The sequence below is a fragment of the Dermacentor variabilis genome, chromosome 3 (assembly GCF_050947875.1).
Source record: "Dermacentor variabilis isolate Ectoservices chromosome 3, ASM5094787v1, whole genome shotgun sequence".
Classification (NCBI taxonomy): Eukaryota; Metazoa; Arthropoda; class Arachnida; order Ixodida; family Ixodidae; genus Dermacentor; species Dermacentor variabilis.
This window is the reverse complement of record NC_134570.1, coordinates 219,114,931-219,140,704: the sequence shown is the minus strand read 5'-3', so window position 1 is coordinate 219,140,704 and position 25,774 is coordinate 219,114,931. Positions and strand designations below refer to the sequence as shown.

The window sequence follows — 25,774 nt, the reverse complement described above, 5'->3', positions numbered from 1 at the left end:
AGTTCGCTCAAGAAATCGTTAACTTTTGATGCCACCCCTTTGGAAGTGTTTGTTTACCGTGAAGACAACTCGACAACATCACGAAGAGTGCGCCATGCCATGCGCCAGTGGCAAAATTCATTGTTATGAGTGTAATTCAGCGCAACAAAACGGTGCTTTGTGATAATTTGCACTAGTGTGAGCGATATCAAGCTGCTGTTGACCAGATGATCACGCTGAAATTACGGTCACACTGTATACCATTTGATTAACAAGAGTTTAAGCAAACTCTGAACGATTCGGGCCCAGTTGTGCTATACCAAGTAGTGTAGTGTGTTGGGACTCTTGTCGGGCCACGCGGATGGTGATTTTTGTCCTTGAGCGGTGATGCAGGGTGCAAGTGAGTGTTTGGGTCGTCCCTCTAGGGGCCTTGTGAGCTCGGAAGGCTCGTGGAGGAGTGAACACAACTTGGGGCTTCAACAAAACAACAGAAGAAGAAATGACGCCACGCGACATGTCATACCGGCGTCAATAAATCAGAGGCAGCTCACATCAGTTTCAAAATGATTCAAAGTTCGCGCTATTGACGTCATCGTGGACGGAACTAGTCCAGAATAACCACTGACATAGCGGTCGCGAACCTATGTGACGGGTGTCCAGCCGTACGTGGCCCCAGGTTTGCCTATAGAGGCATTGACTTCTTCAAATGTACGGACTGGACACGGGTGCGTCGGTCGGCGTGGGTACAGGTAAAATGAAGGGTTGAGCGGCTCTGTTCCCAAGAGTGCCTGACTGAAGTTCCACGACGTGAAAAAGATGGCTGGTGTTCAGGCCGTTTTCACCCGCATCTGGTAGAGGCCTTCTCGTTTCTCTCGTTATAGGAGAGTAACGAACACCTGCACCGACATGGTATGCGAATAGCATGAAGGATAATTGCCATGCGATTCGCGTATTCGTAGTTCTCGCTACGTTGTCATGGTCGAGCCTCGGCGTTCATTTTTTGTTCTTTTAACTAAAACCGTCGCAGCACCATAAGAACCCGCTGGTCAGTCGACGTGCTTCGTAAGCGTCCTCGCACTCTGCATGTTGACGTCTGAGCTACCGCTGGGCGTCGCTAATCGAATCGCTCATTGGTTAACACTGGTTCAACATAATTTGAACTGCAGATAACACTTCCTGCTCTTGTGGGGCGATTTACTTACTTTTGAAGGCCCAAAACTAAAGCAGGTAAATGCTATCAATGACACAAAGCGGGTGCGAGAGGAAACTTTTACGTTGAGGACACACTTCCTTTCCGCTGGCCTGCGTTTGTTCGTCCCGATAACCCACAAGATACTATCAGTGGAGAGGTTTATTGGCCGACAAGTATTTCCGCCTAGTGGGTGCCAAAAAATTCACTTGGGCAGAACAATGAGGTTAGGCAGCGTTGACCGATAACCACGGGTGAGGGAACTTGGACGGCGGTGGGAGGCTGCCAGAAAAGATGTGCCAGCTAGACGGCATAATCGTGCAGAAGTGATCCGTGGTCGGCCGTTTGGGTGCTTGTGCGGGGAGATCAGTCCCGCGATCCAACAAATGCGCGAAGTCTAAAAGCGGGAGCTGATGTGCAGCAGTAAAAGCTATGCGCACGAGCGCTGAAAGAATTGCACGAACCACTTACGAAAAATTTCCCTGCCAGTGAAGGCCGCCTCGTCACAGAGTAGGTGCTGAAGTTATCACCGTACGCGTATTTCTTCTACAAGTACATGTGGAAGATATTGTCACTTGAAGACACGTGATGAGAGCTTGATTTAGGCTCATACACGGTGTATAAGTCGCCAACTACTTGCTACAGCAGCAGCTCATGCGGACGCGACTCCCAAGCGGAATTGATCCTCTACTTGCACGAGACGCAAATGTGCGCCCTTCACACCTTAGGTAAGGAAATGCCAGTCAACGCTGAGACAGCGCTGGACGTAGCCGCGGCCGAAGTGGCGTGAGGATTTGGTGAAGCAGGGACATGTTTACGCTGCTAAGACCCCCTGCCCTACCGGCACCTTTTCACGTTTTCGATAATCCATTTCATAGAATAGACAGGCAGGGGTCGTCGGCAACGTCCCGTTGTGGACGATGGGGGTCATCACTGAATGGCATAGTGCGGCATCAAACGTCTTTATTTGTTCACGTATGCGGAGAGTTTCTGATGCCAGTATGGCGGCAACACTGTTCTCGACCGTGGAAGGCGCCTGTTCATAGAATTTGAGATGAATTTAATTTTATTTCTTGCATACAGTCCAAAGTAATATATGTGAACAAATCTGTTCGGATCCCTAGCTCGAGGTTAGTTGGGATGCACAACAAATCCAGGCAAAGAAGCAGAGTAATACAGATAGCACAGACACACATACTTGTCAATTAAGCAACAATAATTACTTTATATCAAAGTTTAGAATAGGATACAATGGATCTTGAAAATGCATCATCAATGTTTTACATACTACTTGCACCGAGGACTGGGGGATGACAAACACATGCACCAACTTTCAACTGCTTTTAATTACAGGAAGTCAAGCGGTTTATGGTACCAGTTTGAGCGCCCAGCGCGCAAGGCTGGCAGAAGGGACACGAACGTGTACAAGAAAACAACGGATGATGGTCGGTGACGACTGTGAAGGGGCGTCCATACAGATGAGAACAAAATCGTTGTATCGCAAATATTACAGCGAGGGTTCCGCGACATCTGGCCCCGTTAAGACCACTTAGTTGTCTTAACGGGGCCGGATTTTGCGAAAGCCGAGCGATAGATGCGTAGGCCTGCGACATGTCTGCCTTGGGTGTGACATGTATTATTTAGAATTTGTTTTGATATTGCTAATGTACGTGCGTAAGTCTGTCTGGTTGATTTCGCATGCATATTTTATGGTGGCTTTCATGTTACGCCCCATTTATGTATGTATGTAAACCAGTTGACAATCCTACGAATAAAACCAGCTGAAAATTGGCGTTTCTGTCTGTTTTCCCCCATTACTCGTTCCAAGTGATGCGCAAATAACATTGAACATGAATTGTAACCAACTAGCCCAAACTATATTACCCCTCTAAGATGTAAGAGGTATAGCTGAAATAAATGAATACGCACCAGAAAGAAATAAAGCGGTGGATATAACATTAAACATTGGAAGGAAGTACTGAAAATGAGCTGCATGTATAAATTCCTTGAGTAGAACGATCCACTCGACTATTCGAGCACTTGAAATGCTCCATTTACCATACACATTGCGTACCTTCGAAAACAGAAAATTTCTTAGTGCACTGCGTATATAGCGTGCTGATAAGGTAAAGTTAGTCGCGGAGAGCGGGTACCTGGTGAGGTTGCCGTAAATAAGTATCACAAAATTATAAGATGTAGTAGTCAGTCAAGTGGTAAAATAAGTAGTTGTTGAATGAGCGGCGTCGTGTTAGCCTTGCAATGTGAGGAAGTCATAAAGCTGACATCCCTCTTTTGTTGTATAACCTGTTTAGTGTACGAACGATAACTGTGGTTCCACCATTTAACACATTGCGAAAGATGGCTGTGAAATACGCTAAAAACACGTATTTAAGGGTATCTGTATAAATAAATTTTCGGCACTTGAGTAGAATGTAACAGGCTTTGCTCCACTGGCTTCAAATGAAAAAAACTCATCCAATGTAACCCCCCCCCCAATATTCCAAATACTTATTAGTTTGAGCGCATTACTATTCACGTTTAGTGTAAGTGGCACCTCTGTCGGAACCTTCTAAATAGATTTGAACATTGTGTATCGTGTCTCTTTTTGCGTGTAGAAATAGTTTATTTAACAAAAGCTGCTATTTAACGAGTGGCTATTCATTAGGGCTTCTATGGGCTGCTTCAATTGAAAAGTCATAAGCACAGGAAAGAACAGCCTCTTCTGCATATATTATGAACGACAAATCAATGTTAGTTCGGGCAATTCATTCACATACAAGGAAAAAAAATACTGGATCGAATACGGAGCCCTGGAGTACACCTGTGGTAATGCGAGAGTGGACGAGAAAATTTGTGGAGTGCCAAGGTGTTTCTATTAGACACATAGCTACAAAATGTTTAGTGACGCACCACGAAATCGTTGCTTTCTGACTTACCAAATATTCATACATCACTGTCCACACTACCTGATTACTTTTTAATGCGAAGAAAGAAGTCTAGCACGGTTTCCTGTAGTTCAGACCGAAACTTACAATATCAGATAAGCCCAGTACAGCAATATCTTCGGACATTATAGCCCTGAAGCCATGCTGACGTTTACTGAGGACGGCAGATTTGCACCTAAAAAATCTAGTCATCTGTTTAGAAATTACTTTCTCAAATACTGTAATAGTGCATCTTAATACTGTCACGCGGCAGTGACGCTAAAGAACACAGTAGCAGTACTGTGAAAGACAAAAATAGCTTTCAGTGGGTGAACCTGTGCCCACAAAGACAGGCTACACTTAAAGCACAACGATAACGGCGAACACAGTCGCCGATCGTCGAAAATATGATCTGCGGGTCAAGCGCGTTGACTTTTATACAGTAGTCGTCGAATGTTACAGACTAATCGCTGGCACCCGCGTGTATTGCACAAAGTTCTGCACCATTCGCTTCACGCGATGAAATCAGATAACACAAGGTTCGGTGACAACAGACAGTGGATAGAAGCATCGACAACATTCCAGAAACTTCCGATACATGCAGGCGCGTCCCGCGGTGTGCGATAACATTTGTTAGGCGGGGAAACGTGTCGCCCGATAAAGACAACTACACGTGTCAACCCCCCCCCCCCCCCGCCCCCTGTTAGGAAGCATCGACCCGATGCTCTAAACAAACGAAAGTAATAAAGAAGCACTCCTAGCAAGGAAAACAACGAAATGAGGAAAGTTCTTCAGCGTCCGTAAAAGGGGCGCACCACGTGGACAACTTCAGATCGTGCGCGGCGCCGCTGTGAATGCGAAATGCCGTCTAACACGACCTCATAGACCAGTGCGCCAATATGTTGGATGACCTTGTAGGGTCCGAAATAGCGTCGCAATAGTTTCTCACTCAGTCCTCGTCGGCGTATCGGGGTCCATACCCACACACGGTCGCCGGGCTGGCTGGTACTCGACGAAGCGTCGTCGGAGGTTGTAGTATCAGCTGATTGGTCCTCTGCTGGTTCTTGATCCGCAGGGGGGCGAGCTGTCGGGCTTCTTCGGCGCACTGGAGATAGGTAGCTACGTCAAGGTTTTCCTCGTCAGTGACGTGCGGTAGTACGGCGTCGAGCGTCGTCGTGTTCCTGCCGTAAACCAGCTTAAATGGCGTGATCTGTGTTGTTTCTTGCACCGCCGTGTTGTAAGTGAATGTTACGTACGGCAGGACCGCATCCCACGTCTTGTGCTCGACGTCGACGTACATTGCTAGCATATCGGCGAGGGTCTTGTTCAGGCGCTCCGTGAAACCATTCGTCTGCGGATGGTAGGCAGTTATCCTCCTGTGACTTGTCTGGCTGTATTGCAGAATGGCTTGCGCGAGCTCTGCTGTAAAAGCCGTTCCTCTGTCGGTGATGAAGACTTCTGGAGCACCATGTCGCAGCAGGATGTTCTCGACGAAAAATTTCGCCACTTCGGCTGCGCTGCCTTTCGTTAGAGCTTTAGTTACAGCGAAGCGGGTGAGATAGTGCGTCGCCACGACGATCCACTTACTTCCGGAAGTTGATGTCGGAAACGGTCCCAAGTCCATCCCGATCTGCTGAAAAGGTCGGTAAGGAGGCTTGAATGGCTGTAGTAATCTAGCAGACCTTGTCGGTGGTGTCTTGCGTCGTTGACAGTCTCGGCATGTCTTGACATAACGGGCGACGTCGGCGGTCAGACGCAGCCAGTAACACCTTTCCTGTATTCTCGACAGCGTCCGGGAGAATCCGAGGTGCCCAGCGGTTGGATCGTCGTGTAGGGCGTGCAGTACTTCTGGACGCAACGCCGACGGAACAACAAGAAGGTAGTTGGCGCGGACTGGTGAGAAGTTCTTTTTCACGAGTAGGTTGTTTTGAAGCGTGAACGAAGACAATCCACGCTTAAGTGCCCTAGGGACAACGTCGCTGTGCCCTTCCAAATACTCGACTCGGGCTTTTAGCTCCGGGTCTCCTCGTTGCTGTTCGGCGATATCTTCCGCGCTTATTTTTCCAAGGAAGGCGTCGTCATCCTCGTCCTATTGTGGTGGCGGGTCAATGGGGCGCGTGATAGGCAATCGGCATGTGAGTGTTTTCGTCCGGACTTGTATGTTACAGTGATGTCGTATTCTGGTAGTCTAAGGCTCCACCGTGCCAGCCGTCCTGAACGGTCCTCTAAGTTAGCTAGCCAACAAAATGCGTAATGGTCGCTGACCACTTTGAATGGCAGGCCATTCAAACCACTTTGAATGGTCTTTGAAACAACTTTGAAACCACTTTGAATGGCCTGCCCTTCAAAGTGGTTTCGCCAGGTAAGGGCGAAATTTCGCAGTAGCCCAAACGATGGCGAACCATTCCGTTTCGGTTGTAGAATAATTGCCTTCCGCTTTTGACAACGACCGGGTAACGTAAGCTATCGCGTGTTCATGTCCATCTTTTCTGTGGACTAGGACGGCGCCGAGGCCTAGGCTACTGGCGTCAGTGTGTATTTCGGTATCGGCGTGCTATTCGAAGTGCGCAAGTACGGGCGGCGACTGCATGCGTCGTTTGAGTTCTTGAAATGCGTCGGCCTGCGGCGTTTCCCACTTGAACTCGACGTCACATTTAGTCCGCTGTGTCAGCGGCTCAGCGATGCGTGAAAAGTCCTTGACAAATCGCCTATAGTAGGCACACATGCCAAGAAATCTCCGCGCTGCCTTCTTGTCGATGGGCTGCGGAAACTTTGCGATGGCAGCTGTCTTCTGCGGATCGGGGTGGACTCCAGACTTGCTGATGACGTGGCCTAGGAACAGAAGCTCATCGTAAGCGAAGCAAGCGGCACTTTTCTGGCTTCAGAGTGAGCCTTGATGACTTGATGGCCTCTAGTACTGTTGCAAGCCGCCTAAGGTGATGGTCGAAATTTCCGGCGAGGACAACGACGTCATCCAAGTAAATGAGACAGGTCTGCCACTTCAATCCTGCTAAAACCGTGTCCATCACACGCTGGAACGTTGCAGGCGCCGAGCACAGTCCAAATGGCATAACCTTAAACTCGTAGAGGCCGTCTGGGGTGATGAAGGTGGTCTTTTCGCGATCTCTTTTGTCGACTTCTATTTGCCAATAGCCAGATTTGAAGTCCATCGACGAGAAGTATTTAGCGTTGCAGAGGCGATACAATGCGTCTTCTATCCGTGGGACGGGGTATACGTCCTTCTTCGTAATCTTGTTCAGATGACGATAATCGACGCAGAAACGTAGGGTACCGTCCTTTTTCTTCACCAGGACAACAGCGCATGCCCAAGGGCTTTTCGACGGCTGGATGATGTCGCGCAGCATTTCGTCAACTTGTTCTCTTATAGCTTCACGTTCTCGCGTCGGAACCCGGTAAGGGCTCTGGCGGAGTGGCCGAGCGCACTCCTCGGCGATTATGCGATGCTTGGCGACTGGTGTTTGTCGAATCTTCGATGACGTCGAAAAGCAGCCCTTGTATCGTCGGAGCAATCTTCTGAGCTGCTGTTGCTTAATCACGAGGAGACTTGGATTAATGTTGTATTCTGTTTCGGAAACCATGGTCGTCGGGGTAATGCGGCGAAATCCGGGAGGACACGCATTACTGGTTTCTAGAATTCCCTCGATGTATGCGATCGTCGTGCCCTTGTTGATGTGCTTGAACTCCTGGCTGAAGTTTGTCCGCAACACTACAGTTTTCTCTCCATGCAGTCGAGCGATCCCTCTTGCGACGCAAATTTCACGGTCGAGCAGTAGACGTTGGTCGCCTTCGATGACGCCTTCTGCGTCAGCGGCTGTTTCGGTGCCGACCGAAATAACAATGCTGGAGCGAGGTGGGATGCTCACTTGATCTTCGAGCGCACTCAAGGCGTGGTAACTACGAGGGCTCTCCGGCGGTATCGCTTTATCTTCCGACAGCGTTATTGACTTCGACTTCAGGTCGATGAATGCGCCGTGTTGGTTCAGGTAGTCCATACCGAGAATGACGTCTCGTGAACACTGTTGGAGGATAACGAAAGTGGCAGGGTAAGTCCGGTCATGAATGGTTATTCTTGCCGTGCAGATTCCAGTCGGCGTGATGAGGTGTCCTCCAGCGGTCCTAATTTGAGGGCCTTCCCATGCAGCCTTAACTTTCTTCAACTGGGCGGCGTTGTGTCCACTCATTACGGAGTAATCAGCCCCTGTGTCCACTAAGGTGGTAACTGCGTGGGCGTCGAGAAGCACGTCGAGGTCGGTGGTTCTTTGTCTGGCGTTGCAGTTAGGTCTTGGCGTCGAATCACGGCTGCGTCGTGTTGAACTGAAGTTGGAACGTCGCGTCGTCAAGTCATCTTTCGTCGGTGTAGTCTTGGCTTCCTTACTTCGTCGGGACGGCGGCGTGTCGTTATTATGTCGTCGAGATGGTCTCTTTGTCGTCTTCGTCGGCGGCGGAGGATCTTCATCAGTTCGACGAACAGCAACCGCACCTCCATCGGTTGCTGCTTTTAGTTTTCCGGATATGGGCTCGCGGAGCGTCCCCGTACTGGGCCAGTGTATGGACGGCGCTGCGGCTACAGGTAGCGGCGTGGTGACGGCGACCGAGACGGCCGTCGAGGGCTCCACTGAGTAGCGGCGAGGTAGTCGGCGATGTCACGAGGGCGTTCACCTTCCCGAGGGCTCGGTGCGTTGACGGCGAACCCTCGCAATCCCAGGTCACGGTATGGGCATGGGCGGTACACATGGCCGGCTTCCCCGCAGTGGTAGCCGGCCATGTCCGTCTTCCTTGCGTAGGTGCGCTGTGCGTCGGGTGGCCGTGCTGGCGGCGGCTGCGACGGACGACGGAATTGCAGCGTTACAGGGCCCTGGCACGGTCGCGGAGGGGGAACTTGACGGCGTGCGACGGCGGCGTAGGTCATCGCTTCTGGCTGGGGATGCGGTAATTGAGGTTGCGGCTCAGGAACTCCCAGGGATCGCTGAACCTCCTCTTTCACGATCTCAGCGAACGAAGCTACTTGAGGCTGCGACGAAGGCAAGACCTTGCGCAGTTCTTCGCGCATAATGGCACTGATGGTCTCTTGGAGATCAATGGAGCCCAGCGCTTCGATGGCACACTGAGACGTGAGCACTTGGCGGTTATATTGCCTAGTGCGCATTTCTAAAATTTTCTCAATCGTCGTAGCCTCTGTCAGGAACTCAACTACGGTCTTTGGTGGGTTTCGGATTAGTCCGGCGAAAAGTTCTTGCTTTACGCCTCGCATAAAGAAACGTACTTTTTTCTCTTCGGACATTTCCGGGTTGGCGTGCCGGAAAAGACGAGTCATCTCTTCTGTGAAGATGGCGATGGTCTCGTTGGGTAGTTGGCCTCGGGTTTCCAGCAGAACTTCGGCCATTTCTATTCGGACAGCGCCCGTGAACGTCCTCAGGAAGTTACTGCGGAACAGGTCCCATGTTGCAAGGGTGGACTCCCGGTTCTCGAACCAAGTCCTCGCGGTTTCGTCCAAGGAGAAGTACACATATCGTAGCTTATCCTCAGATGTCCAGTTGTTAAAGGTCGAGATCCTTTCGAAGGTTTCGAGCCAGGTTTCCGAATCCTCCGACGCAGCTAAACGGAAGGTAGGGGGCTCTCTGGGTTGTTGAAGTACGACTGCTGGCATTGTGGTCGTCTTGGGCACAATCTTTTCGGTCTTCTCAGGTAGAAGTCCGTGCTCCGGGGCCAGCTGTTGTGGACGACGGCTTGCTCGATGGTCCGGGACTACGTTGGTGCTCTCTTTGCGGTCCGGGCTTGGATCACGGCTTGTCGGGGGCGTCCGGTACATGGACGAAAAGCCCCTCCACCAGATATCACGTGGTAATGACGCTAAAGAACACAGTAGCAGTACTGTGAAAGACAAAACTAGTTTTTATTGGGCGAACTAGTGCACACAAAGACAGACTACACTTAAAGCACAACGATAGTGGCGAACACAGTCGGCGATTGTCGAAAATCTGATCTGCGGGTCAAGCGCGTCGGCTTTTATACAATAGTCGTCGAATGTTACGGACTAATCGCTGGCACCCGCGTGTCTTCCACAAAGTGCTACACCATTCGCTTCACGCGGTGAAATCACATAACACAAGGTTCGGCGACAACAGACAGTGGATAGAAGCATCGACAACATTCCAGAAACCTCCGATACATGCAGGCGCGTCCCGCGCTGTACGATAACATTTGTTAGGTGGTGAAACGTGTTGCCCGATAAAGACAAGTGCAAGTGTCAATACTGAAGTACGACGCTAATTTTCAGGTATTTTATTATTCCCACGTCTAAGTATGGGCACTACCTTGACTAACTTCAATAGATCAGGATATGCGGAGGTTTGAAACGAATGAATAAATATATTTCCGTTGGCGTACAGGGAACATAAATATTGTTTCAGTACCACTGTACCAGTTCTGTCACTACAAGCAATTCTACACACACGGTTAGATGGCATAAGAATAAACAGCCTTTAGTAGCGCCTGTCTTTGTCCACTTTGTTCTTTTTGTCCGTTAATAACTTGCGCTAATTATAATGCAAGACCTACAATCCCAGCATTCTTATACAACTATTGTTGGTAATTTCACAATAACTGGCCGTTTCAGCCTTCCGTCTGTGTGATATTTCTCATGCGCAGCGTCCGTATCTTCATACTTCCCCGCTGCGGTGTAGTTCTGTGTTGCATTGTTGAGATTGTCGCTGCAAATATGTAAAACCTCGTTGTTGACGAATTTCTTTATTTACGATATAGCTGTAGCAGTCAGCGGCTTAAGTCCCGCTAAGAAGTGGCACTCTCATTTGAAGTCAAAATGCTGCTAAGGAATGATACTTTGAAGGAGCCACTTTGCTTTTTTTGCTTTTTCAAAGACAGACTATTTAGGTCAGTTTATTTCAGTTTATTCATTCTTTTTGCATGACTTTCTCAAAGATGCTGAGTTGTCTTAAGTAGAAGCTTGAGCTCAGGTGCTCCTATCTAAGCACATGTGGAAGGAGAATTCTTCGTTTTTCTCGACAACCACTGCACCAAGTTTGGCGAAGTTTGTTGCATTTAAAGAAAAACTTAAAATCTATTGACTGCTTCTTTCGAGTTTTTTATTTATCTTGTCTCTCTTTTTCTAAAGATTGGCAGATATCGTAATATTTCAGAAAATGAAACTATCGAGTTTACAACTCTAACTCAGCAACAAAAAATGATAATACAATTCTGTAAATTGCACCTAATAGTGCATCTGAAGCAGACAAAAACAATATGTTACACATGAATCGCGAAAAATTTAGCAATACGGAAATACAGCTTTTGCAGAACCCTTGTAAACAACGTAACAAATTCACGTAACATATAGAATGCCATATCGAATTTCTCTGCTATCAATGATCTAACGGATGCCGTTTACAGAACGGCGATATCTGTTTTGATGCAGAGATGCGAATTTGTAAACTGCGTGCTTCTGTTTTTTTTTTCAAGCTACCTAATTTTTAAGTACTCTTGTAATAAAATGCAGGCTCTAAATCGATATTCCGCTGGAAACATTCACTAGAATTGCACTTTCTAACTCAAATGCCACCAATTTTATTACCATCGGTCCTGGGAAGCTTTAGGGAAAAGGAAGAGGATGCTTTAGCTCGAGCCCTACGCCGACGCAGCCTATTCAAATACACGTAAAACGCAAAAATGTTTTTTTCTGAGATAACCCCTGGACAGATTTCAAAGAAATTAGTTGAATTTGAGACATAAAGTCGTCAAATTCTAGTGAATGTTTCCAACGGAATTTAGATTTAGGCCTTTGTTACAATAGTTTTTAAAAAATAGGAAGCTTGAAGAACTTAGAAGCACGAAGTTTACAAATGTAAAGCTCTGCACCAAGAACAGATATCGCGGTTCTGTACACGGCATCCATTAGATCATTCAAAGCGAACAAATTGCCTGTGTCAACTTATATATTGCGGGAATTGGTTACGTTGCGTAGAAGGGTTTTGCACAAGCTGTATTTACACATTACTAAATTTTTTGAAGTTCATATTTAACATGTCAATTTTGTCCGCATTAGTAGTACGACGAGATGCAACTCACATAATTGTGATATCATTTTTCATTCGTGAGTTACGGAGTTGTAAACTTGATAGTTTTGTTGCCTGAAAATTTTTGATTCTGCCAATTTTCGCAGAAAATTGTCGACATAAACCGAAAATTCAAAAGAAAACACTCACTAGATTTTAAGTCTTTTTCTTTTAAGTGCCATAAGCCTCGTCAATTTTGGTGCAGAGGTTGCCGAGAAAAACGAATTCTCCTTTTACATGTATTTACATAGGAGCACCCGAACGAAAGCTTCCTCTTAACTGTTTCGCAAAACAGAAAGCAGTAAGCATGCTTACTGTCAAACGTGGTCGGCACACTTTCATTTTCCACTTTCAGCCTGTGCTGTATCCCGCGTTGTTTTATAAGAAAAACTCGGTTTATAAAAAGAATTTGAAGTGTTGTATGAATTTGGAAAACAGCGGCGAAAAATTTATTTTCTTGCGCAGTCACGCGAAATGTGCACTGTGTTGGGTCAACGATGTGTATGACACCAAGAGTTTGACGGAAACCCGTCTGGTCGGGAGGAGACATCGGAAGTAATCGAAAGATGGAATTCAAATCATAAAAATTTTAAATAAAACGAACTTTCCGTATTTGGAAAATAAATAGGTGACGCATACGGTGCAATTAATAAAATTGTTGAAGCGGCTATTAAGTGCGTAAGCGAAAGATCACACTTCTGAGCTGGTAGAAAAAAAATGTTTTTAATTATCCTTCATGTGCCATTTTGAAATGTTGCAACAGTATCGTCGAGGCATTCATTGTAGATATTTTTTAAGTAGAGCACCTATATCTGGTGACTGGAACTGTAGATTTAATCATCATTGTAGTGTTCCATGTTTTTAAAATTAAATAACGCGACGTCATATATCAGTTGAAATTTAAAGGTTATACTCCCGAAGATACAATTTTTATGTCACAGGCTCTTCTGTGACATTTGGTTCGCTCATTCACCACAATTGCATTCTTGCTTTGCGCACACTTGTGTTTGCTTCCTGTTGCAAAAGGAAAGTAGTTGTGACTCCATAAAGGCATCAGTCCGATCAGAAAACTATAGTGCCGTGTCCACCTTGCCGTGTACACCAATTCTCAGCTTACGGTGCTAGTTCTAGCCCTCTCTCACTGAATAAAGACTGATTGTCCGCGTAGACAGACTAAATCCGCATTGGTGAATAGCATTATTTGCCTCATGAATAAAATCTTACGGCCGTTATTTTCCAACGTGCTTGAAATCAATCTCCAAGAATCTGTTAAAAATCCGCGCCTTCTGTTGTGCTCTAGTGATTCAAAACTTTCATCGAAATACAGCCAGCGCGTCACTGAACTCTTACAGAAAAATGTGACAGAGCGCTGTGCGCATAACTATTACTCATTAATTCAACTAAGATACCTATTTTCTATTTTTCTCGATAAATGACCACGTACAATATAGGGATGCTGGATAATATTTTTTTATTTGATTAACGAGTAACCATTCAAAGTTATAGCCTTTAAACAAATATTATCCGGTGCAGGATTTTTCATTGATTCCTTGCGTAATCGAAATTTTTGTCCGGTGCTTTAAAAAGATTGAAACACTGTTATCTACTTTTGTAGCATCAAGAGGTGGAGCCATGATGTGGAACCCAGTTATAAATACTAGAAATATCTTAATACAATATTGTCACGTGGTCGTGACGTCAAAGAACACAGTAGCAAAACTGTGAAAGGCAAAAACTAGCTTTTATTGGGCGAACCTGTGCCCACAAAACAGGCTACACTTAAAGCACAACGAGAGCGGCGAACACAGTCGGCGATCGTCGTAAAATCTGATCAGCGAGTCAAGCGCGCCGGCTTTTATACAGCAGTCGTCGAATGTTCCAGACTAATCGTTCGGACCCGCGTACCTTCCACAAAGTTCTACACCATTCGCGTCACACGATGAAATCGGATAACACAACGTTCGGCGACAACAGATAGCCGGGTAGAAGTATCTATAACTTTCCAGAAACTTCGGATACATGCAGACGCGTCCCGCGCTGTGCGATTACATTTGTTAGGTGGCGAAACGTGGTCGCCCGATAAAGATAAGTACACGTGTCAATACCCCCCCTCTTAAAAAAGCATCGACCCGATGCTGCGTACAAACGAAATAAGAAAAACACCCGTAGCAAAGAAAACAACAAAATAAGGAAGTTCGTCAGCGTCCATAAAAGGGTTTCAGACGCACCACGTGGACCACTTCAGATCGTGCGCGGCGCCGCTGTGAATGCGAAATTCCGTCTGGCACGACCTCATAGTCCAGTGCGCCAATACGTCGAATGACCTTGTAGGGTCCGAAATAGCGGCGCAATAGTTTCTCACTCAGTCCTCGTTGGCGTATCGGTGTCCAAACCCAAACTCGGTCGCCGGGCTGGTACTCGACGAAGCGTCGTCGGAGGTTGTAGTGTCGGCTGTCCGTCCTCTGTTGGTTCTTGATCCGCAGGCGGGCGAGCTGTCGGGTTTCTTCGGCGCGCTGGAGATAGCTAGCGACGTCAACATTTTCTTCTTCAGTGACGTGGGGCAGCATGGCGTCGAGCGTCGTCGTCGGGTTCCTGCCGTAAACCAGCTTAAACGGCGTGATCAGTGTTGTTTCTTGCACCGCCGTGTTGTAAGCGAAGGTTACATACGGCAGGACCGCGTCCCACGTCTTGTGCTCGACGTCGACATACATTGCTAGCATGTCGGCGAGGGTCTTGTTCAGGCGCTCCGTGAGACCATTCGTCTGCGGATGGTAGGCAGTTGTCCTCCTGTGGCTTGTCTGGCTGTACTGCAGAATGGCCTGGGTAAGCTCTGCTGTAAAAGCCGTTCCTCTGTCGGTGATGAGGACTTCTGGAGCACCATGTCGCAGCAGGATGTTCTCGACGAAAAATTTCGCCACTTCGGCTGCGCTGCCTTTTGGTAGAGCTACAGTTTCAGCAAAGCGGGTGAGATAGTCCGTCGCCACGACGATCCACTTATTCCCGGATGTTGACATCGGAAACGGCCCCAACAAATCCATCCCAATCTGCTGGAATGGTCGGCGAGGAGGTTCGATCGGCTGTAGTAATCCTGCTGGCCTTGTCGGTGGTGTCTTGCGTCGTTGACAGTCTCGGCATGTCTTGACGTAACGGGCGACGTCGGCGGTCAGACGCGGCCAGTAATACCTTTCCTGTATTCGCGACAGCGTCCGGGAGAAACCCAGGTGCCCAGCGGTTGGATCGTCGTGTAGGGCGTGCAGTATTTCTGGACGCAGCGCTGACGGTACAACAAGAAGGTAGCTGGCGCGGACTGGTGAGAAGTTCTTCTTCACGAGCAGGTTGTTTTGTAGCGTGAACGAAGACAACCCGCGCTTAAATGCCCTAGGGACAACGTCGGTGTTCCCTTCCAAATACTCGACGAGGCCTTTTAGCTCCGGGTCTGCTCGTTGCTGTTTAGTGAAGTCTTCCGCGCTTATTATCCCAAGGAAGGCGTCGTCGTCCTCGTCGTCTTGCGGCGGGGGGTCGATGGGGGCGCGTGATAAGCAGTCGGCGTCGGAGTGTTTTCTTCCGGACTTGTATATTACCGTGACGTCATATTCTTGTAGTCTGAGGCTCCACCGCGCCAGCCGTCCTGAAGGGTCCTTTAAGTTAGCTAGCCAACACAACGCATGGTGGTCGCTGACGACTTTGAATGGCCTGCCATAGAGGTAAGGGCGGAATTTAGCTGTGGCCCAAATGATGGCGAGGCATTCCTTTTCAGTCGTAGAATCATTGCTTTCCGCTTTTGACAGCGACCGGCTAGCATACGATATCACCCGTTCAAGTCCTTCTTTCCTCTGGACTAGGACGGCACCGAGGCCTAGGCTACTGGCGTCAGTGTGAATTTCGGTATCGGCGTCCTCGTCGAAGTGTGCTAGTACCGGCGGCGACTGCATCCGTCGTTTGAGTTCTTGAAATGCCTTGGCCTGCGGCGTTTCCGACTTGAACTCGACATCACATTTGGTTAGATGTGTTAGCGGCTCCGCGATGCGTGAAAAGTCCTTGACAAAGCGCCTATAGTAGGCACACATGCCAAGGAATCTGCGCACTGCCTTCTTGTCGGTTGGCTGCGGGAATTTTGCGATGGCAGCTGTCTTCTGTGGGTCGGGGCGTACTCCTGATTTGCTGATGACGTGGCCTAGGAACAAAAGCTCATCGTAAGCGAATCGACACTTTTCCGGCTTCAGAGTGAGCCCTGATGACTTGATGGCCTCTAGTACTGTCGCAAGCCGCCTCAGGTGATCGTCGAAATTTCCGGCGAAGACGACGACGTCATCCAAGTAAACGAGACAGGTCTGCCACTTCAATCCTGCTAAAACTGTGTCCATCACGCGCTGGAACGTTGCAGGCGCCAAGCACAGTCCGAATGGCATAACCTTGAACTCGCAGAGGCCGTCTGGGGTGACGAAGGCAGTCTTTTCGTGATCTCTTTCGTCGACTTCTATTTGCCAATAGCCAGACTTGAGGTCCATTGACGAGAAGTATTTAGCGTTGCAGAGCCGATCCAGTGCGTCGTCTATCCGTGGGAGGGGGTAGACGTCCTTCTTCGTGATCTTGTTCAGACGACGATAATCGACGCAGAAACGCAGGGTTCCGTCCTTTTTTTTCCCCAAGACTACAGGAGATGCCCACGGGCTTTTGGACGGCTGGATGATGTCGTCGCGCAGCATTTCGTCGACTTGCTGCCTTATAGCTTCACGTTCTCGCGTCGAAACTCGGTATGGGCTCTGGCGGAGAGGTCGAGCGCCCTCTTCCGTTATTATGCGATGCTTTGCGACTGGGGTTCGTGGAATCCTTGATGACGTCGAAAAGCACTCTTTGTATTGTCGAAGTAGACTTCTGAGCTGTTGCTTAATCGTGGGGAGACTTGGATTTATGTCGAAGTCTGGCTCGGGAACTACGGTCATCGGGGTAGATGCGGCAGAATCAGAGAGGACAAACGCATTGCTGTTTTCCAGAATTTCCTCGATGTATGCGATCGTCGTGCCCTTGTTGATGTGCTTGAACTCCTGGCTGAAGTTTGTCAGCAACACTTTCGTGTGTCCTCCGTGCAGTCGAGCGATCCCTTTTGCGACGCAAATTTCACGGTCTAGCAGTAGACGTTGGTCGCCTTCGATGACTCCTTCTACGCCAGCGGGTGTGTCGGTGCCGACCGAAATAAAAATGCTGGAGCGAGGCGGGATGCTCACGTGATGTTCGAGCACACTCAAGGCGTGGTGACTACGAGGGCTCTCCGGCGGTATCGCATGAACTTCCGACAGCGTTATTGACTTCGACTTCAGGTCGATGACTGCGCCGTGTTGGTTGAGGAAGTCCATGCCGAGAATGACGTCTCGTGAACAGTGTTGGAGGATAACGAAGGTGACAGGGTAAGTCCGGTCGTGGATGGTAATTCTTGCCGTGCACATTCCTGTCGGCGTAATCAGGTGTCCTCCTGCGGTCCGAATTTGAGGGCCTTCCCATGCAGCCTTAACCTTCTTCAACTGGACGGCGATGTGTCCACTCATGACTGAGTAATCGGCGCCTGTGTCGACTAAGGCGGTGACTGCGTGGCCGTCTAGAAGCACGTCGAGGTCGGTGGTTCTTTGTCTTGCGTTGCAGTTGGGTCTTGGCGTCGGATCACGGCTGCGTCGTGTTGAACTGAAGCTGGTACGTCGCGACGTCAAGTCTTCTTTCGTCGGTGTAGTCTTGGCTTCCTGATTTCGTCGGGACGGCGGCGTGTCGTTATGTCGTCGAGGTAGTTTCGTCGGTGTCTTCGTCGGCGGCGGAGGATCTTCGTCAGTTCGACGAACAGCAACCGCACCTCCATCGGTTGCTGCTTTTAGTTTTCCGGATATGGGCTCGCTGACCGACCCCGGACTGGGCCAGTGTATGGTCGGCGCTGCGGCGACAGGTAGCGGCCTGGGGATGGCGAACGGGACGGCCGTCGAGGGCTCCACTGAGTAGCGGCGAGGTAGTCGGCGATGTCACGTGGGCTCTCTCCAAGCTGTGGACGCGGCGCGTTGACGGCGAAACCTCTCAGTCCCAAGTCGCGGTATGGGCATCGGCGGTAGATGTGCCCCGCTTCTCCGCAGTGGTAGCAGAGCGGGCGGTGGTCAGGAGCGCGCCAAATGTCCGTCTTCCTCGCGTAGGTGCGCTGGGCGACGGGTGGTCGTGCTGGCGCTGGCGGCGGCGGACGACGGAACTGCGGCGTGACAGGGCCCTGGCGCGGTCGCGGAGAGGGACCTTGACGGCGTGCGACGGCGGCGTAGGTCATCGCTTGCGGCTCAGGCTGGGGCGATACAGGGGCTACTCCAAGTTGTTGTTGGAGCTCCTCACGCACGGCGTCGGCAATCGAAGCCACTTGAGTCTGTGATGGTGGGAACAGCTTTTGTAGCTCCTCCCGCACGACCGCTCGGATTGTCTCGCGCAGGTCGTCGGTGGCCAGTGATTGAACTCCGGCGTAGTTTGTCGAGTTTGTGCGGCGGTAGAATTGCCGGTGTCGCATCTCGAGTGTCTTCTCGATGCTGGTGGCCTCGCGAAGAAACTCGTCGACGGTCTTCGGTGGGCTTCGTACCATTCCGGCAAAAAGTTCCTCCTTCCCACCACGCATCAGCAGGCGGACTTTCTTCTCCTCGGGCATTTCAGGGTCGGCGTGGCGGAAGAGACGGCTCATTTCTTCCGTGTAGATCGCGGTCGTCTCATTAGGTAGCTGCACCCGGGTTTCCAATAGCGCTTGGGCTCGTTCTCGGCGTACGACGCTTGCGAATGTCTGCAGGAAGCTGCTTCAGAAAAGTTCCCAGGTCGTTAAGGTGGCTTCTCGGTTCTCAAACCACGTCCTGGCCGCGTCTTCCAAAGCGAAGAAGACATATCGCATTTTGTCGTCGGTGTTCCAGTTGTTAAAGGTAGCGACTCTCTCGTACGTCTCAAGCCAGCTTTCCGGGTCCTCGAAAGTTGAACCGCGGAACGTCGGAGGCTCCCTGGGCTGCTGCAGCACGACGGGTGACGCTGGGGCTGCCATCGGGGTGGACTTGGTGGCCATCTTCCTAGTCGTATCAGGCAAAGGTCCGTGCTCCGGGGGCAGTCCTTGCAGCCTGCGGCTACCTCGCTGGTTCTTGGCGACATTGGTGTCTTCCGAGTGCGGGCTTGGGTCACGGCTTTGTGGGGGTGTCCGGTACATGAACGCAAAGCACCTCCACCAGATGTCACGTGGTCGTGACGTCAAAGAACACAGTAGCAAAACTTTGAAATGCAAAAACTAGCTCTTATTGGGCGAACCTGTGCCCACAAAACAGGCTACACTTAAAGCACAACGAGAGCGGCGAACACAGTCGGCGATCGTCGTAAAATCTGATCAGCGAGTCAAGCGCGTCGGCTTTTATACAGCAGTCGTCGAATGTTCCAGACTAATCGTTCGGACCCGCGTACCTTCCACAAAGTTCTACACCATTCGCGTCACACGATGAAATCGGATAACACAACGTTCGGCGACAACAGATAGCCGGGTAGAAGTATCTATAACTTTCCAGAAACTTCGGATACATGCAGGCGCGTCCCGCGCTGTGCGATTACATTTGTTAGTTGGCGAAACGGGGTCGCCCGATAAAGATAAGTACACGTGTCAATATGCCTATACAATTGAAAAATCTCTCGAAAGAGAAAGATTGTTCCAAATATTACGTTTCAATCATTCTTAGTCCTTTGTATAAAAATTTGGCTCCAACTTAGGAATTAAAGAAATATTAACCCTAATTGCGCCTTTTTCAAAAAGCCGTTCCAACCAGGGTTATCGATCTGCAGAGAACTTTAGTACTCATTTCAAGAATGCCAAAAAGATACGCATGTTGCTTACGTCGGTTAATGTTTCTCTCGTCCCTTCTAGCTTGCAGTTTGCTTTTCTGAACAAGTATTACTTTGACCATCGCGGCAAAAACTTAATGCGCTCAGAGACATTTATTTGGTCGCAGAGTTTCTCGGATCAATTTCTCGGAAGACATGTTCAGCCTGACTATATGAGCGTATGGCATGCATATATAAAATAAGGCCATAAAAATTTCACAAATTAATTGTGAATCTTTATATTAATTCAATTATTCCAGAATTATTTCTCCTGTAAAAAGTTGCTATCGGCTGTATTGTTCCTTGTGAAATGCGCATACTTGCGTATTGAATGTGTTTTATGGAAAATATACTCTTAGCGCTAATGCTTTAACACGTCTTTGAACCCAGCAAAAGACCTTAAATTATTATGCTGACATTTTGATACGCCATTGAGCTCTCCGACCTATTTTGTTATATAAATAAATTCTCCCTTTCCTGCACTATCTTGTACCGCTGTTTGATCGCCTGTCGTGCTTGCTTTTTTTTCCTTTGTGAATTCAAGAGGTCACAATTGCTTAGGTTTTCGCAGCTGTTCATGGACACATCGAAAGCAAATGAAATAATTGAACGTCCCAGACAAAGTGCAGCTCTCCTGCTTTTCACACTATCTTCCTTCTAGCGTCGGTGTCGCTTTGCAATAAAGCGCTGCTTAATCAGGAGGAAAGTGGAGCACCGCAGTGGTCCCGTCGGCTTATGTTACAAATTCTAGCGCTCATTTCTAATTCAATAAATATTACTTGGAAACTTGCCCTTGTTCAGCGGTAGGTGTATCTGTCTGTCCGTGGTTAACCGTTTTCCCGAAAACTTGGGTAGCCTATGGTCTGAAAGCAGGCTCGGCAATCGCGCACACTCGGCCAACTGGGCATGCACGTGCATTGCGTTAACCCTCGACAACCCTGTTCGACGTCAACTTGGAGCACGTGGTATATCCTCTCTTCAATCAATCTTTTCGACGTAAACTTAGGTTGCTCCTTGCGCGTGGAAACAGCGGTGGGATCTCCAAGCGGAAGATGACTATAGGCGCTAGTATAAGTGACATGACATATCGCAACATCTATTTGTTGCGCACCAAAAGTATTCTGCAATATTCTGCTCAGTGAGCTGCATTGTGTGTACATTGGCCAAACTTCGTTAGGAGCGGCAGGAGCTCCAAGAGCAAACAAGAAGAGTGCGATCATACACTGTTCGTATATGATTCGTGGACATTACGGTATATTTCTATATTGCTTCCCCGCTCGTCCCATTATGGTCGACTTTCATCAACAGAGGGGTTCCACGGCCTTTATATGCTAAAATTGTGTCCTAAGAAGCAACCTTGCAATAAAGAGGAGGAAAATATCTTACCCGAAATCGTTCCTGTAACCAATGAACTTTAGCTTTCGAAGCTCGCTGACCACGTATGCCTTGATGACGTGAAGGGCTGACACAAAGAACTCCTCTTTCCTGAGGTCTGGTATCTGCGTCATGGGAGTAAATATTGTCATGAAAACTGACTGTAGAATTTAAAATCCGGCCAAGGATTGTGTCACCAAGTCGCGTGAATTTCAAGATTCTATTTGCGCGATTTCACGGTAAAGTTAACAAAAAATAACTATGACGGATGAATTAACAAAATATTGTACAGATCCCACGCACTGTGAGAAGCATTACTTAGCATGGCGTAAAGCGTGGCAAAGTTGGTTAATATGTTTATATACATCGAATGTTTTTGTGTGTGAGGTGACTACAGTGAACTAGAATTAACGCCATAGTGTGTGCGTGCGACGAAAGGAGCAAAATGACCAAAACGGTAACGACGAGTGCTTAATTTCCATTACCGATCGACATGCTCTCCTTACCGTGGAGTGAGCCCGCGAGTTTCGCGCCACCTTTCCAGACAAAATCGCAACTGTGTGGACGTAAAGGCACCCTGTAGTACACAGCGCAGTTCGAGCCTTTAAACCGTCTGGGACACCACAGCACGTTGCTGGCGTGTTTTAAGAAAAGAATGAGTCCTTTTCACCAGCAGAAGCTTTCTTCTCCTGGTCGTGGGCCTTCTTTAATCGGCAGTCCTCACATCACCGGCGGCTACACTTTCAGTGCCCACACGTTGAACATTCCCAATCGCACCCGCCGTTGTTTGCTCAGTGGCTGTGGTGTTAGGCTGCTGAGCACAAGGTCGTGGGGTCGAATCCCGGCCACGGCGGCCGCATTTCAATGGGGGCGAACGCACCCGTGTACTTAGATTTAGGTGCACATTAAAGAACCCCAGGTGGTCGAAATTTCCGGAGTCCTCCACCATGGCGTGACTCATAATCAGAAAGTGGTTTTGGCATGTAAAACCGAATAATTTAATTTTTTAACATTCCTAATCGCGTCGCTAGACGTTTGCGTCGCTCCTTCGCCTATTAGTAGAGGCTTGGATCAGATGTCGTCGTTGCCACGTTATGCGAGAAAATTGTTTAATGAACATATATTGATGTTATATGCATGTCTTCTCGGAATTGTTGCTCCGGGTGATCGTATGCCTTCTTGGATTCCCCTACCGAAGCTTCATAGTTTTCATCGCCTCTCGGCTACCACGCTGGTAGCCGGCTCCTGTTACTGCTGCATGTGGTGAAGGTGTGTGCTTGGGAGGTGCTGTTCACATGGAGGCGCGGTATTTGTCAAACAGGGCCGATTAACATTGATTTGAAGCTCCAGAGGACATAATTTCATTCATATAGTCACGTTATAGCAAAGGTAAAAAAATGCAGTAGCTGAAACTGTGCCTCGTGAAACTAATTCTTCATTAGGCGAATCTGCGTCCGGAAAAGCAGGTTACACTCAAAGTACAACGACAGCAACGAGCGCAATTGGCGATCGTCGAAAATCTTATCTGCGGGATAAGCGCGTCGGCATTTACACACGACTCGCTGAAGGTTCAAGAGTAGTCGCTGGTGCCCGCGTGCATCCCAGAAAGCACAACTCAATTCGTGTAGCGCATACACTCTGATAAAACATTGTGCGGCGAAACCATACACAACAAATAGAATCAACGATAGCATTCGAGTAAGTTCCAAATTTTACCGGTATATAACTTACACTGAGCGGTAACACTCAGTAGTTAGCGGGTGAAATGCAGTTCCCGGAAAAATAATCCTGAAGTAGGGGCGCCAGTGCCCCCCTCTAGAAAAACCTCGTACCGACGCAGCAAACCGGAGAGCAAAAACTAAAGCACAAGCAGTAAATAAAGAATAACAAGCACACAAAGTGCAAGAGTTCGTTATCGCTGGTAGAAGGGCTTAAGGCACACAGCATGGACTGCTTCAGGTCGCGAGAGGCGCCGCTGTGATTGCGTAATTCCTTCTTGCACGACCTCGTAGTTCAGTGCTCCAATATGTCGAATGATCTTGTAGGGTTCGAAATAGCATCGCAAAAGTTTCTCAGAAAGGCCTCGTCGGCGTCTTAAGGCTCCAAATCCAAACACAGTCGCCAGGCTGGTATTCAGCGTCGTCCAAGAATCTAGTGTCAGTTGTCCGTCCTTTGCTGGCTCTTGATGTGCTGGCGGGCGAGTATTCGGGCTTCTGCGTGCTGAAGATTGACGGCGGCGTCGCGGTTGTCTTCGTGGGGGACGTGGGACAGCATGACGTCGAGGGCTGTCGCTGCGTTTCTTCCATAAACTGGGTAGAACGGCACTATTTGGTTGGTCTCTAGCCCTGCCGCGTGTCAAGCGAACGTCACATACGGAAGGACTGAATCGAGCGTCTTCTTTTCGAAGCTGATGAAAAGAAGACGCTCGCCGACATTGCGAACATGTCGGCGAGCGTCTTGTAGAGGCGTTCTGTTAGACTGTTTGTCTCAGGGTGGTAGGCGGTTGCCTGCGGTGTCTAGTCTGACTATACATATTGCAGGAGTGCCTTATCAGCTCTAAAAGCCGTTAATCTGTGGGTAACTAGGCCTTCTGGCGCACCATGTCGCAGAAGAATGATCTCAGCGAAGAATTTTGCCACTTCCGCAGCACTATACATTTGGGCAGAGCCTTTGTTTCGGCGCAGCGGGTAAGGTGGTAGTGGGCCACGACGATCCTCTTAGTTCCGGATTTTGACGTCGGAAAGAGCCCGCGACTCCATCCCGATAAGCTGAAACCATTGGTGAGCAGGGCCGATCGGCTGGAGCCTTGTCGGTGGGCTTGTCAGTGGTGTCTTGCATAGATGGCAGTCTCGCCTTGTCTTGCCGTAATCGGCGACATCGGCGTTCCGGTGTGGTTAGTAATACTTCTCCTGCAATCTGGTGGAGCACCAAATGCTGGGCTGACTGCTTTTCTTGTTGCTCTGCGGCACTGAGGTATCCCTTCCTGGACTGATGATCCGATGCACGGCCATAGCGACGAAAGAATAGAGGCACCGAAGCAACGACAGATAACTTCGGCGTAAGCGCCTACTGACATCACGGTCGACGAGATTTGAACATTATAAAAGGAGGCAGCGAAAGGGGGCTAAACTCCGTAGTCTTAGTGAAGCATCGAATGCTGGACTAACTGCTTGTACCGCTGTTCTTAGGTAAGCGACGTTTTTTTGTCCAATTCTACGCTCCACTGAACTGCAACTTTTTTAGTAATTAGTAATGGCTCTTCAACACTGTTTTCCTTGTTCCAATAGTATTGAAAAATAAACGTTTTTAACACGCAGATAATGTGAGAAGTCTTTCCATTTAGGCAAGTGCTCAGGAAGAACTAAATCAGCTTTTAAGAACCTTGTACCGAGGGAATTATCAACTTCGAAGCATGAAGCCTGCAAGGAAACTGGAGGCGATAACGGTGTGCCAAATATTTAAAGCGAAAGTGAAAGGAAGGAGCACGGCGTCTGTGAATAGTCTGAGTAAAGGCTTGAGCCAGGAGCTTCCCGAAGTATGGAGCCGACTGGGAACCCTTCAACGCAAGGTTGACAAACGGGCCACGATCACAGAGGCAGTGTGAAACCCAATGAAACTGCTTGCTTCCAAGTACGACGAACTCTAAGTCAAAGATTGCCAATCACGAAAATGAAATCGCTAAAGTAAAAAAGAAACTGACGAACTGACTGGGAAGTTTAATGAAAAGGGCACTCAACTTGCCAGGTTGAAACATTGTGTTGAAAGCGCTGAACAATGCACACGGCGCAGAGACGTACAAATACCCGCGATACTTGATGCCCCCAATCAGGACATTTACCAAATCCTGACTGAACTCAGCGTAAAGCTGAATATACAGACAACGGAGGGATAGGCGATAGGATCACTGCATAGGTTTTTTTTTTTCAAGGCACAGAAACATAAGAATTGGCCCATTATTGTTCCCTTTGTGGACCAGACCACAAAGGACATGTGGCTGGAGAAAAGGCGCACGTTGCAGACAAACAAAATCTACGTAACTCAATAACTTACAACGGCTCAAAAACTTCTTATTTCGAAATGGGAGAAGCTTCCAAAAGATCGAGGGTTGAAATTTGTCTGGCGAATAAAGGCAAAAAGCTTGTCCGGAAAAGTGAAGGCGTATCGGTAATTAATATCAACTCAGAAAGAGACCTCGAGAAACTAGCGTAATGCCTTCATTTGAGTCATTTCGCGAGTGGAGTATTCATGTCGAAATTACTAAAAATGATTCACAATTAAACCATGAACTTAGTTTGCTACATGTTAATAATAGAAGTTTGAACGAATACTGCTATGAATGAGGACTGATGCTGCAGACTACTGCG

At 48.5% G+C, this 25,774-nt stretch overlaps 1 protein-coding gene across 1 annotated transcript in view; it reads right to left on the bottom strand.

Moving 5' to 3' along the window:
* The window catches only part of LOC142575026 (neprilysin-1-like), a 278,838-nt gene that overhangs the window by 23,673 nt on the left and 229,391 nt on the right, over positions 1-25,774 (bottom strand). The window contains exon 7 of the mRNA XM_075683998.1: positions 21,423-21,535. Within this exon, the coding sequence (XP_075540113.1) occupies positions 21,423-21,535 (113 nt within the window). The remainder of the gene's footprint in view (positions 1-21,422; positions 21,536-25,774) is intronic.